The sequence below is a fragment of the Natator depressus genome, chromosome 11 (assembly GCF_965152275.1).
Source record: "Natator depressus isolate rNatDep1 chromosome 11, rNatDep2.hap1, whole genome shotgun sequence".
Taxonomy (NCBI): Eukaryota; Metazoa; Chordata; order Testudines; family Cheloniidae; genus Natator; species Natator depressus.
In genome coordinates, this window is record NC_134244.1 from 12,875,464 (window position 1) to 12,889,513 (window position 14,050).

General features: G+C 39.9%; 1 protein-coding gene across 1 annotated transcript in view; it reads right to left on the reverse strand.

Moving 5' to 3' along the window:
* Positions 1-14,050, reverse strand: part of HEG1 (heart development protein with EGF like domains 1) — a 90,294-nt gene that overhangs the window by 32,964 nt on the left and 43,280 nt on the right. Inside the window, exons 9-15 of the mRNA XM_074967227.1 lie at positions 13,630-13,971; positions 11,650-11,991; positions 9,213-9,554; positions 6,591-6,932; positions 4,616-4,960; positions 3,695-4,036; positions 1,164-2,570 (exon numbers count right to left, since the gene is read on the reverse strand). Of these exons, the coding sequence (XP_074823328.1) occupies positions 1,164-2,570; positions 3,695-4,036; positions 4,616-4,960; positions 6,591-6,932; positions 9,213-9,554; positions 11,650-11,991; positions 13,630-13,971 (3,462 nt within the window). The remainder of the gene's footprint in view (positions 1-1,163; positions 2,571-3,694; positions 4,037-4,615; positions 4,961-6,590; positions 6,933-9,212; positions 9,555-11,649; positions 11,992-13,629; positions 13,972-14,050) is intronic.

Genomic DNA, 14,050 nt, shown 5'->3' on the forward strand with positions numbered 1-14,050 from the left:
CAGCAGTCAAAAAAGCTAACAGAATGTTAGGAACCATTAGGAAAGGGATAGATAAGAAGACAGTAATGTCACTATATATAAATCCAGGGTACACCCACACCATGAATACTGTGTGCAGTTCTGATTGCCTCATCTCAAAAAAGATATATTAGAAAAAGTACAGAGAAGGGCAACAAAAATGATTAGGAGTATGGAACAGCTTCCATATGAGGAGAGATTACAAAGACTGGGAGCGTCCATCTTAGAAAAGAAACAACTGAGGTGGGGATATGATAGAGGCTTATACAATCATGAATGGTGTGGAGGAAGTGAATAGGGAAGTGTTATTTATTCCTTCACATAACACAAGAACCAAGGCTCAGCCAATGAAATTAATAAGCAACAAATTTAAAACTAACATAAGTAAGTCCTTGTTCACACAACACATAGTCAATTTATGGATTTTGGTGCCAGCGGATGTTGTGAAGGCCAAAAGTATAACTGGGTTCAAAAAAGAATTCATGGAGAATAGGTCCATCAATGGCTATTAGCCAAGATGGTCAGGGACATAACCATGTGTTCAGGTTGTCTCTAAGCCTCTGACTGCCAGAAGCCAGAACTGGACGACAGTAGATAGATCACTCAATAATTGCCCTGTTCTGTTCATTCCCTCTGAAGCATCTGGCATCAGCCACTGTCAGAAGACAGGATGCTGGGCTAGACAGATCATTGGTCTAACCCAGGACAGCCATTCTTTTGTTCTTATGACAGGCCCTTTTGAGGGAGATTATATATAGAGAGAGAGAAAATGATCATAGGTTGTAATAACAGGACAAGCTCCAATGCAAATACTAATGCTGGCCAACTGTCTTTCCTCATTAACAAGACATATATTTATATGTATCTATTTTTTAAATTAGAAAGAAAGAAATTGTTAATTTTAAATGTACAAGCAGAGCTGGTCGACGGTTTTTGAATTTCAATTAACTTTTGGTAAAATTTCCACCAAAATTTTCCGCATTTTTCAACAGGGGGATCTATTAAACTCTATCCTTTTGTTTCAAATGCTTAATACCTAGAATTAAGACTAACTCATATCCTCAAAGATTTTCATAGAAGCTATGTCTGATGTTCTCTTCATTCTACATATCCAATGTTTCTGGGCAACCTTTTAGGTGTTTTACCTGTTGTATGAGAAGAAGTTACTAATGCCCTTGTGCGACTTAACAGAGCAATAGTAGTTGGTTTGGTAGCTGCTGCCGAAGTGGTGGAAAACCCTACAGTGGTTTTGCTAGGGGAAGATGTTTTGGAAGGATGTGTAGCTGGGATATTTTCTTCAGTGATTTTAATGCTAGTTGCAGTGCTAGTTTCCATTGTTTTTGTAGTTACTCCAGTTATGTAGGCCAGTGTCGTGGCAACAGCAGTTTTAACTCTGCGAGTTTTCGTAGTAAGAGAATGATCTGTAGTTGGCACAGAATGTGGTGGCCCAAAAGTCATGTCTGTTAACAGTGTAACAGTTTTCCCTGTTGTTAATACTGCTGCGGGGAACACATCCCTTTGACTTGTTATATTTGGCAAGATACTGGTCGATGCTTTTGTCATCTCAGTGTGTTGGGTATCCTTGCTCAGACTTGGAGCAGCTGTTGTCAGAAGCAAAGTTGTCTTTTCAAAATGGTCCCCACTGGAAGTGAAGGTTCCTCCTGTGGAGCTCTCTGTTGCAAGTGTGGAAGCTGATGTGGATGAAGAGCTACTGCTGAGCTGTTCCATAGGTTCAGTCTGAAGAGGAAGTGGTCCTTTGGTTTTGAAAGTAGTGCTCTCTTTCAACTGGTGTGGTCTGCTGTGATTGCTGTACTGTCTGGGTGTACTCCCATAGAACACAGCAGTCGATGGCTCCATTCTGTCTGTCCCTCCCGATGTAATCATGGACCCACTGGTTTGAAAACTGTCACCAGCCTGTGATGGTGAAGATGATGAAGAAAATGAAGGTAATAAAGGAAATGATGCAACTGATGAGGAGGTGGATAAAGATGACGGCAAAGATGGTGGTGGGAGTGACAATGATGGTATCACTGATGAAGAGGATGGTCGAGATGACTCTGATGATGCAAATGAATGAGGTGGTGATGGCGTTGATGAAAGCAAGTGATGTACTGATGACTCCGAGGAAGAGGATGGAAATACTGGTGAAGATAATGATGAGCTGCCAGTTAGTGACGATTCAGTGCCAGTGAAAAACAGAGTTGCATTTTGTAGATTGACTGTAGAAGAGTAAGTTGGCATTTTGGAAGAATGTACAAGCAAAGGCTCCGTAGATGGAGCAATTAAATCCCCATCACTTGATGCCATGTTACTTCCTCTGCTCTGAGCCACAAAAGATGAGGATTGTGCTAAATCTGAAGAGTTGGAAATTTCTGCATAAAAAGTGGAACTTTCTGATGATTCGGCAGAGGTGCTGTTATTTGATATAGACAGTAATGTCCTGTCTCCACCTCTACTGAATGTGGTTGGAATGTACATGCTGTCAGTGCGAGAAACAGAGGTCCTTTTCTCAGTGTCGATGCTGCTAACTGGTTGATGGCTACTTGCAATGCCTGGAATAGAAGAAAAAAAGTAACATGACAGTAATATATAGCAAAATATTTTGGCATTTTACTGAAATTATATGTCTGATACATAAAATGTACTAGTCTGTGTACTGGTCCACTCAGTCCGTCAGTTTATAAGGCGGTTATCTGCCAGTGAAAACTAGCTAGAGCGCAATGTTTTTGCAAATGTAACTATATTGTAATTTTTAACACCTTCTGAAATGTTAACCTCAGACTCTTGCAGCCTTGAGTCCCACACAGGAACTGTACGTTCACTAACAAGTATTTTTACCTCTTTTCAACATGTTGCCTTTTCACATGATTGAGTACTGTGTCCTCTTCTTGTGCTTTGTGAAAGGGTAAACAGCAAAGTCCATTTGTCCTCTATGTCATTCAGAATGACCTTATCCTCTAACTCTCTTCCTCCATTCCAAACTAAGTAAAACCCATCTTTTTTTAAATCCGGTTTTGCACAGAAGAATTCTCATGCCTCCATAGGAAGAAAATACTTTCAAGGACATGTTCTATGTTACTGTGCATAAAATAAAATAATGTCTTACAAAAATTCACTGATCAAAGACTTTATAATCAGGAACCCTCAGAAGTACAACACGTCTCTTTGGAAAGTTAGCCGTGGATGACACAGAATATTAACATTTATTTTACAGTTAATCGCAGGAAGAGTGTGTGTGTGTAGCGAATTTCAGCGTTTACAGGGAGTTTGGCAACGTTCTTGGAAGTACAGGATGGGATTTTCAAAAGCCCTCTGAATTGGCCTAACTCTGCTCTACTACTGAAAGTTCCCGTTGGCTTAGGCCAACAAGGAGCACTTTTGAAAATACCACCCATTAAAAATAAGAAAGAATGCAAACGACTGGCATATCTATTGAGTTTCTTACTAACACTGGCCAGTCAAGAATCACAGTGTCAGTGTTAATAATCCTAGCTGGCTGGATGTTTACCCCTTTGGAAAGATTCCCCAGAATGTATGAGCTTGGCTTTGATTCGGTTACTTTAGATAGCACATGGGTATATGGGAGCACCATCTGTCTGCACACATGCAAAGTATTCAATGAGATTTTGTACATAAGACTGGCATTCTCACGGTGACATACACACAAAACACTTACTTGAAGGATCATTTTGGAAAGAAGAGTAAGTTGGTATCTTGGAAGAACGAATAAAGAAAGTCTCAGTTGAAGACCCGGTGAAACCCATATCATTTGCTGAGATACTTGTCCCTCTAGTCTGTGCCATTGAAGGTGACTGAATTAATTCTGAGGAATTGGCAATTTCTGTATATGAAGTGGAGCTCTCTGTTGTATGGGCAGATGTGCTATTTGTCAGAGATTGTGACGTCCTCTCTCCACCTCCGGTTAACGTAGCTGAACTGTACATACGGTCAGTATAAGGACTGGAAATCTTTTTTTCTGTTTTTGAGCTGCTAAGAGACTGATGGTTACTTCCAACGGCTGAAATGGGATTAAAAGGTGGAAATTAAATTTTATATGCACAAATCAGAATGAAATTGAGAGTTTTATAATAATTTTACCCTGAAATACAGGGCCAAATAACTCCAGCAACTTAAATGGAGCTATGCATGGGATTAATTTGGTTTATAGACACTTTTTACAGAAATAATAGTGGTGTATGAACCACTGAGTATTTAAAAAAACAATATAATTTCTATAGATGGAAACCTTTATAACCGGGACTTTCTGAGGATGAAAGGTATTGACACAATGTGTGTCAGTAGAGTTGGAATGATGCAGTAGAAGTACTTGTATGACCTGGACTAGTCAGGAAGTGAACAGTCTCCTACACTAAGACGACATGGTCCACTTTCCTACACTGTTAGATTACTGTTAAATACCAAATGCAGGGTAGGTGATCTCATTGAAGAGAATCATTACTGCTTACAGATATTGCGCCTGGCAACTGCAGTAGCTTTGAATTTGTTAGCAAGAATAGTACGTATAACCCACATTGGGGAGGAGTGGGAGAGAATGTTTTTCTTATCAAAATGAGATTTTTGAGTTCAGAAAACTCACTGGGTGTATCATTTGGTAAAGTCAACGTTGAGCTCTTGGAAGAATGTGTAAGCAAAGACTCGGTGGAAAGCTCCGTGAAACTGGCATCACTTGATGAGATATTGAAACCTCCAGCCTGTGATACAGAAGATAAGAACTGGGTTGAATCTGAAGACTTGGCTGCGTCTATATTATGAGTGGTGATTTCTGTTGCCGCAGTCGATGTGCTGCTGTGAGTTTGAGATTGGGATGTCCTCTCCCCACCTCTGGTGAATGTTGTTGACACGTACGTACTATGAGTAGGAGAACTGGAAATCCCTTTTTCTCTATCTGAAATTGTAACTGATTGATGGCTACTTCCAACTCCTGAAAAGGAATTAAAATCTGAAAATTAAAGTTTTTATATGCACATGTTGAGCAGAACAACAATACTTCTTTACACACACACACCTGAAAACAAATCTGGAATTATTCACTCTTTACAATGTTATAATTATTTAAAAGATAATCATTCATTAAAACCTACCGCTTAGATTCCTCTAGCTGTTCCAGAGGAGAAAGGTAGCAGAGAGTTGGATCCTGGCAACACAATGGCCAGCAGAAAATTCCATTTGCGCAGGGAGCTATTAGATGGCATAACTGGCTTCTACACCAACTGCCCATCACACCTGAAAGGTGGAATATTGGAGGCATGCTGGGACATATGAGGGAAAAGGACAGAACATGCCTGTACTATACCAATTCTTTGTAGACTTATGATCCCATAGGGATATAGCCAGCTGGTGTAAGTTAGAGCAGCCCCTAAGCTGATCTAACTTATGCCTATGGGCCAGGGCCAGTGCAAATGCACCATGAGAATCAGGGAGGTGTAACTTGATCTCTGCTTGTTCCCTTCCTCCTGCACTAAGCAGACCTCAGCACAGGAATCTGAGCCTTTATATTCAGAAATCTTCAGAAGTTTGGGCATCTCTTTGTAAAATGCAGGCTCCGAAAGCCATAAAAGGGGTTACTAAAACAAAATTGGTAATTAAATTCAGTGAAGATAGTCATTGGAATTCAATACATATAGAAATAGAGGTACAGTCTACAGGTACAGTTTAAATCTAAGCAGTACCGATTGTATGCCTCTACAGTCCAGCTAGTTGGTAAAGAATCCCTAAAGGTATGTCTACACTGCAGGTAGACACCTGTGGCTGGCCCATACCAGCTGACTCAGGCTCACAGGAGTTTAATTGCAGCGTAGATGTTTGGGCTCAGGATGCAGCAAAGGTCTGGGACCCTCCCACTTTGGGGCGCCTGTGAGCCTGGGCTCCAGCCCAAGCCCGAATGTTTACACTGCAATTAAACAGCTCCTTAGCCCAAGCCCTGAAAGCCTGAGTTAGCCAGCACAGGCCAGCCGCAGGTTTTCAATACCCTAACGGCCTGAATCTCCTCTCTTATTCACACTAATATCTTACAATACATGTAATCCCATTCAGTATAATGGGAGTACTTGCAGGGTATGGCACTGCTGGATATGAGCAATTGTTCCAGAATCTGGCAGAGAAAAAAATACCATTGTAGAGGGGGAAAATGGGTTACTATTTTTTTAAAGTGATTAAAATATTCAGAGCAATGCTAGAAGAGAAGGTTGGTCCAGGGTTATGGTGCTAGCTTGGGACCCCCATATTTAGTTCCCTGATCTTCTGCAAACTTCCTGTCTTATCTTAGACAAGTCACTTGGTTTTTCACTGCCTCAGTTCCGCATCGGTCAAACGGGGATAACAGCGCTCAGCTACCTCACCAGGGTGTTGGGAGAATAAATACATTAAAGAGTGTTAGGCGCTCAGACACGATAGTATTAGAGGCCATATAAGGACCTTTCAAAGGTATAAGTCTGAGTTAAAGAGCAACTGATTCTTTAATGAAAAGGGTTGACTTAGTTTTTGGGGTTGGGAGGTTCTTTCTTATTGTTTTTTAAACTGTACGATAACCAGTTGGGAATTGCAAAACTCACCAGCAAGATCATTTGATGACGACGAATGAGTTGGGATCTTGGAAGAATGTGTAAGCAAAGGCTCTGTTGAAGGCTCAGTGAAGTCACTTGATGAGATATTACTTCCTCCAGTCTCTGCTACAGAAGATGAGGGCTGGGGTAAATCTGAAGACTCAGTATTTTCTAAGATAGAAGTAGAGCTTTCTGCTGCATCAGGTGATGGGCTGCTGTTTGTTAGGGACCTGAACGTCTTCTCTCCTCCTCTGGTGAATGTCGCTGAAATGTAAGTACTGGTGGTATGCAAATCAGAAGTCCTTTTCTCTGTAGCTGAGATGCTAATTGGTTGGTGGCTACTTTCCACAGCTAAAATATGATAAAGAAAAAATAGAATTTCATATGCATAAATCCAAACACATGAATGAGTTTTCTTCCAACAGAACACACATGAATACAGTGCATGTATGAATATTAAAACAGGGTAAGTTTCAGTCCTGAGAAAATGCTGCTTTGGAAAGACATGTACACTTCATATTCAGTAACCCCTGAAATTACTATTTGCAAAAAAGAATATTAGAGCCATGAATAGTGCCACCAAAAAATAACTGTGGGACTAACAAGCCGCATTCTTAAATTCACCATCTGGTTACACTGCTTTGCATTGCATGCTACTGGCACTTACAAAAATTTTTAAACTGTAGAAATAATGTCAGTACAAGGACTGGAAATTGTTTTTCCTTTATTTGAGCGGCTAAGGTACTAATAATTATGTCCAATGGGAGCTATGGTATCCAAAGGTGGAAATTACATTAACTCAGAATGGATTTGTGAATTGTATAATAATTTTGCTTGAAATACAGGACCAAATAAATCCATTAACTAAAATGGAGCTACACATGAGATGAATTTGGTTGATAAAGAATAGATCAAGAAAAATAGTTGTGTATAGATCATTGTGTATTTAAAATAAAATATTTTCTATTGATTGAAACTTTTATAAACAGAACTCTCGGAGGATGAAGGTTATAGACAAAATGAGTATCACTAGAGCTTGAATAATGTCTACAAATCATTATAATCAAAGTGTGACTCAAACTAGTCAGGTAGCGGGCACTCTCCTACACCAAAAAGATGTGGTCCACTTTCCCATGTTGTTACTTCAACAACACTTATAAACTGATTGTGTGTGTGTATATATATACACACACACACACACACGTACGTACGTATGTAAAAACAAACCTGGACATTTGAAAATGATAACTTAAAAGAAAACAATTCAGTGAAACTTGTGGCTTAGATTCCAGTGACTGATGCAGACGAGGAAAGTGGCAAAGAATGCTGGAACTTGACCTAAATGGCCAGCAGAAAATTCCCTTGGTGAAGGGAAGGTCTCAGCTGGCTTCTTCACCAACTGCCCCTCAAAAGCATTCTGGAAGGTGGAGTACTGGATGCATTCTGGGGCTAGCAAGGGGGCAGGGCATACCTTATCTACATCAATTCTCAGGAGAGTTATGGTTCCATAGCCCTAAACTGCTCTAAGTTATGCTGATGGGCCTGGGCCAGTGCACATGCATAGGAGAATGAGGAAGATGTAACACTGATCCAAAGAAATTTCTCCTCCTCCTATGCTGAGCAGATCTTGGCTCAGGAATTTCAGCCTGTATAATCAGGAATCTTTAGACATGTTAACATCTCTATAAAAAGTGGGCTCAAAAAGACATAAAGGGTGTTACGAAAGCAAAGTTGGAGCACTGAAGTTGATGACTGAAATTCAGTACCTACAGAAATATTTAAAAGTACAGTCCACAAGTGCAGTTTAAATGTAAACTATCAAGATTGCATGCCTTTTCCTATCCCACTGGTTGGTCATGAGTCACTAAGGGCCTGAATCTTCCCCCTTACACTGAGTAAAACTTTCCTCTGCAAGCATTCCCATTCAGCATAATGGGACTACTTGCAGGGCACAGCACTGTTGGATGTGAGCTATGGGGGCAAAATCTGGCAGAGGAAAAAATGGTGTCATTGTAGAGAAAAAATGGCTTTTTTTCAAGCAAATAAAATATTAAGCTCCGTGCTAGAAGGGAAGGCTGGTCCAGCTGGTAGAGTGCTAGCTTGGGACTTGGGAAGCCTGAGGTCAAGTCCCAGCTCTGCTACAAATCTCCCTGTGTGCCTTTAACAGATCTCTTTGTGTCTCCATTTCCCATCTGTAAAATGGGGATAATAGTACTTCCCTGACACACAAGGCTGTTGTGAGGAAAAATACATTAAAGATTGTTAGGTGCTCAGATACCAAGATAACAGAGGCAATATAAGGACCTGTGCACCTCAGTCCCTCCTATCCTCTGCCTGTGGCACATAATAGTCTAGTATCCTGTGGGCTGTAATACTGTGGTCTCGTTTCTGTCATCAGGTTAAGTGGGCAGATGCTTGGTGCTGTTGGTGGCCTGTGATAAACAGGAGGTCAGACTTAATGATCTAGTGGTTCCTGTGGCCTTAAACTCTGACTCTATGGCCTTTGCTGGGTTTGAGTTACTAAAGAGCGTCTGATTCCTTAAAAAACGGGTTGACTGAGTTTTCTGGGTGTGAAGGGTTCTTTTTATCTTTTTTTATTACTGTGCAATAACCAGTTATCACAAAACCCACCTGCAAGATCATTTGGTGAAGATGAATAACTTGGGATCTTGGAAGAATGTGTAAGCAAAGGCTCTGTGGAAGGCTCAGTGAAGTCACCTGATGAGATATTATTTCCTCCAGCCTGGGCTACAGAAGACGAGGGCTGCGGTAAATCTGAAGACTTGGAATTTTCTAAGTAAGAAGTGGAGCTGTCTGCCACATCAGGCAAGGTGCTGCTGTAGGTTAGAGACCTTAATGTCCTCTTTTCACCTCTGATGGATGTCGTTGAAATATAGGTACTGGAAGTATGCGCATCAGACGTCCTTGTTTCTGTAGCTGAGATGCTAATTGGTTGGTGGCTACTTCCAACACCTAAAGTGGGATGAAAAGATAGAAATTAAATTTCATATGCCCAAATCTGATTGGATTTGTGAGGTCTACAATAATTTTGCCCCGAAATACAGGACCAATTATGTCCCACATATCATTCCATCAATTTAAAGGGAGCTAAATATGGGATGAATTTGGCTTATAAAAATGAGATCAAGAACAACAAGCTGTGTATAAATCACTGGGTATTTAAAAAACAATATATTATCTATTGATTCAAACCTTCATAAGAAGGATTCTCCAAGGATGAAAGGTACAGACCACAATGAATTTCATTAGACTTGGAATGATGCATTAGAATGATTATAAATAAACCATGACCCAAACTAGCCAGGTGGTAGATACTCTCCCATTAAGAAGATGTGATCCACTTTCCTACATTTTTAGTGTAACACTTATTGATACATATACACATTGCATGGGAAAATAAATCCGGAAATTATTCAGTCTTTAGAAAATGATAATTACTTAAAAGTAAATTACTGAGTGAAACCCGTGGCTTAGATTCCACTAGTTGTTCCAGTGGAAAAAGGTTTTAGAGATTTGAGCTCTGTGGAAAAACAGATTTTTTAGCTGTCTGGCAATTAAAAAAACCCCAAAAACCAAAGCCAAAGTTTTGGGTTGACCAAACAACAAAATGATTTGAAATTTTAGGCGAATTGAAAAGTTAAAAAATGAATTTCAGTCGAACAAGAGTTTTATTTTGATATCAATACATTAAAAATATTTTTGCATTTAAAAAAAATAAAAAATTGAAGGAGATTTCTAAATGAAAAGTCATTTCAAACCAAAAAATGAAAACAATTTATTTAAAAAATATCAAAATGAAATATTTTGACTTTTTTATAATTTTGCCTAGTTCAGGCAGACAGAGCGATGGAAGTTAGCCCTATGGCCACAGGGGAGCTCTCAGCTGCCGTAGCTGGCTTCTATGTCAACTGCCCCTCACACACAGTCTGGAAGGTAGAGTTTTGGAGGCACATTAGGAATGGCAAGGGGGCAGGACAGGGCATTACACCATTACACCAATTCTAGATAGGCTTATGGTCCCACAGGGAGATAGCCAGCTGGTATAAATTAGAGCAACTCAAAGGTGCTTTAACTTATGCCAATGGGCCAGGCCCAGTACAAAGGCACCAAGAAAATCAGGGAAGTGCAACTTGCTCCTTGGAAATTGCCTGCCTCCTGTACCACACAGAACTCAGCACAGGAATCTGAGCCTTTACATTCAGAAATCTTAAGAAACGTTGGAATCTGTCTGTAAAAAATGGGCTTAAAGCCATCAAAGATGATACTAAAGCAAAGTTTGTATTGAAATGCAGTGAAGTTATTGAAGGTTTCAGTCAATGACTTTTGAACTGGAATTCAACAACTCTAGAAATATTTAGAGGTACAGCCCACAGGTACAGTGTAAGTATAAATTAGCAAAATTGAATGCCTTGCTAATCCAGCTAGTAGGTAAAGAATCCCTAAGGGCCTGATTTCCCCTCTTACTCACACTGAGTAATACCCTCCTCTGCAAGTAGTCTCATTCAGCGTAAAGGGAGTACTTGCAAGGCATGGTACTGCTGGACATGAGCAATGGTGGCAGGATCTGGCAGAGAAAAAATAGTGATATTGTAGAGAAATACACAGATTACTACTTTTTTTTAATGAAAGTGATTAAAATGATCAGAGCAGTGTAGATGGGTAATATGGTCCGGGGACTACAATGCTAGGTCGGGACTTGAGAGACCTGGCTTAAGTTTCCTTCTCTACCACAGACTTCCTGTATGATTTATGGGTAAGTCACTTAGCATCTCTGTGCCTCAGTTCCCCATCTGTACAATGGGGATAATAATCCTTACCTTGCCGGGGTGTTGTGAGGATATACACGTTAAAGATTGTTAGGCACTCAGATACTATGGTAACAGCGGGGGAATATAAGGACCTTTGGTAGGTATGAGTCTGAGTTAAAGAGCAACTGATTCTATTAAAAAAAAAAAAGGTTGACTCTGATTTTGGGGGGTGGGAGGTTCTTATGATTGTTTTATGTTTGTAAACGGTGCACTAACCCGTTGGGAATCACAAAACCCACCTGCAAGATCATTTGGGGAAGATGAATAACTTGGGATCTTGGAAGAATGTGTAAGCAAAGACTCTGTGGAAGGCTCAATGAAGTCACCTGATGAGATATTATTTCCTCCAGCCTGGGCTACAGCAGATGAGGGCTGCGGTAAATCTGAAGATTTGGTATTTTCTAAGTAAGAAGTGGAGCTGTCTGCCACATCAGGCAAGGTGCTGCTGTAGGTTAGAGACCTTAATGTCCTCTTTTCACCTCTGATGGATGTCGTTGAAATATAGGTACTGGAAGTATGCGCATCAGAAGTCCTTGTTTCTGTAGCTGAGATGCTAATTGGTTGGTGGCTACTTCCAATACCTAAAGTGGGATGAAAAGATAGAAATTAAATTTCATATGCCCAAATCTGATTGGTTTTGTGAGGTCTACAATAATTTTGCCCTGAAATACAGGACCAATTATGTCCCACATATCATTCCATCAATTTAAAGGGAGTTAAATATGGGATGAATTTGGCTTATAAAAACGAGATCAAGAACAACAAGCTGTGTATAAATCACAGGGTATTTAAAAAATAATATATTTTCTACTGATTGAAACTTTCATAAGAAGGACTCTCCAATGGTGAAAGGTACGGACCAGAATAAATTTCATTAGTCTTAGAATGATGCATTGAAATGATTATAAATAAAGCATGGCCCAAACTAGCCAGGTGGTAGGCACTCTCCCGTTAAGCAGATGTGATCCATTTTTGTACATTGTTAGTTTAATAACACTTATTTATTGATACATATAGACACTGCGTGGGAAAACAAATCTGGAAGTTATTCAGTCTTTAGAAAATGAATATTACTTAAAAGAAAATTACTGAGTGAAATCTGTGGCTTAAATTCCTGTAGTTCTTCCAGAGGAGAAAGGTTGCACAAAGAGCTCTATGAAAAACAAAAGGAGTACTTGTGGCACCTTAGAGACTAACAAATTTGTTTGAGCATAAGCTTTCGTGAGATGCATCCGATGAAGTGAGCTGTAGCTCACGAAAGCTTATGCTCAAATAAATTTGTTTGTCTCTAAGGTGCCACAAGTACTCCTTTTCTTTTTGCGAATACAGACTAACACGGCTGCTACTCTGAAACCTATGAAAAACAGACTTTTTAGGTCTCTGGCAATTCCAAACCCTCCGCGCCCTCCAAACTCCACGCCCCTCCAAAACCACATTTGGCGTTGAAAAGACAACACTTTTTTGGTGAAACAAAAAGTAAAAACAATTCATTTCCATCAAACAAAAAAGTTTCATTTTGATTTCAAGTACTTTTAAAATATTTTTGCTTTTTAAAATAAAATTGAAGGATATTTCTAAATGAAGTCATAGCAAACTGAAAAATTAAAACAATTCATTTCCAAAATGTCAAAAGGAATGTTTTGACTTTTTTTTTAATACTTTTTTGGGGGTTTTTCACCTGAAGAATTTGGTGGAAGTGACATGAAATCACAACACATTTCAGTATCACCACATCTTCATTTTTCACAGAAAAAAACTTTTGGTCAGAAAAATTTCACCCAGTTCAGGCAAAGAGTGATGGATTCTGGCCTTAACTGGCCAGAAGAAAATTCTTTTGGTGTAGGGGATCTCTCAACTGGCACAGAAAGCTTCTACTTCAACTGCCCGTCATACCCTGCCTGGAAAGTGGAGTAGTGGAAGCACATTGGGGCTGGGGAGGGGGCAGGACAGGGCATGCCTGCATTATAATTCTCAATAAGCTTATGGTTCAGTTGGGAGATAGCCAGCTGGTGTAAGCTGGAGTAGCCCCTCAACTTCTCTAACTTATGTTGATGAACCACTCAGATACTATGGTAACAGAGGGTCATATAAATAATTTTGATTGGTATAATTCTGAGTTGAAAAAACTGATTCCTTAAAAAAGAATTTGGTGGGTGGGAGGCTCTTTTTATCATTTTTTTGAATGGTGCACTAACCAACTGGGGAATCACAAAACCCACCTGCAAGATCATTTGGGGAAGATGAATAACTTGGGATCTTGGAAGAATGTGTAAGCAAAGGCTCCGTGGAAGGCTCAGTGAAATCAGTTGATGAGATATTACTTCCTCCAGCTTGGGCTACAGAAGACGAGGGCTGCGGTAAATCTGAAGATTTGGTATTTTCTAAGTAAGAAGTGGAGCTGTCTGCCACATCAGGCAAGGTGCTGCTGTAGGTTAGAGACCTTAATGTCCTCTTTTCACCTCTGATGGATGTCGTTGAAATATAGGTACTGGAAGTATGCGCATCAGACGTCCTTGTTTCTGTAGCTGAGATGCTAATTGGTTGGTGGCTGCTTCCAATACCTAAAGTGGGATGAAAAGATAGAAATTAAATTTCATATGCCCAAATCTGATTGGTTTTGTGAGTTCTATAATAATTTAG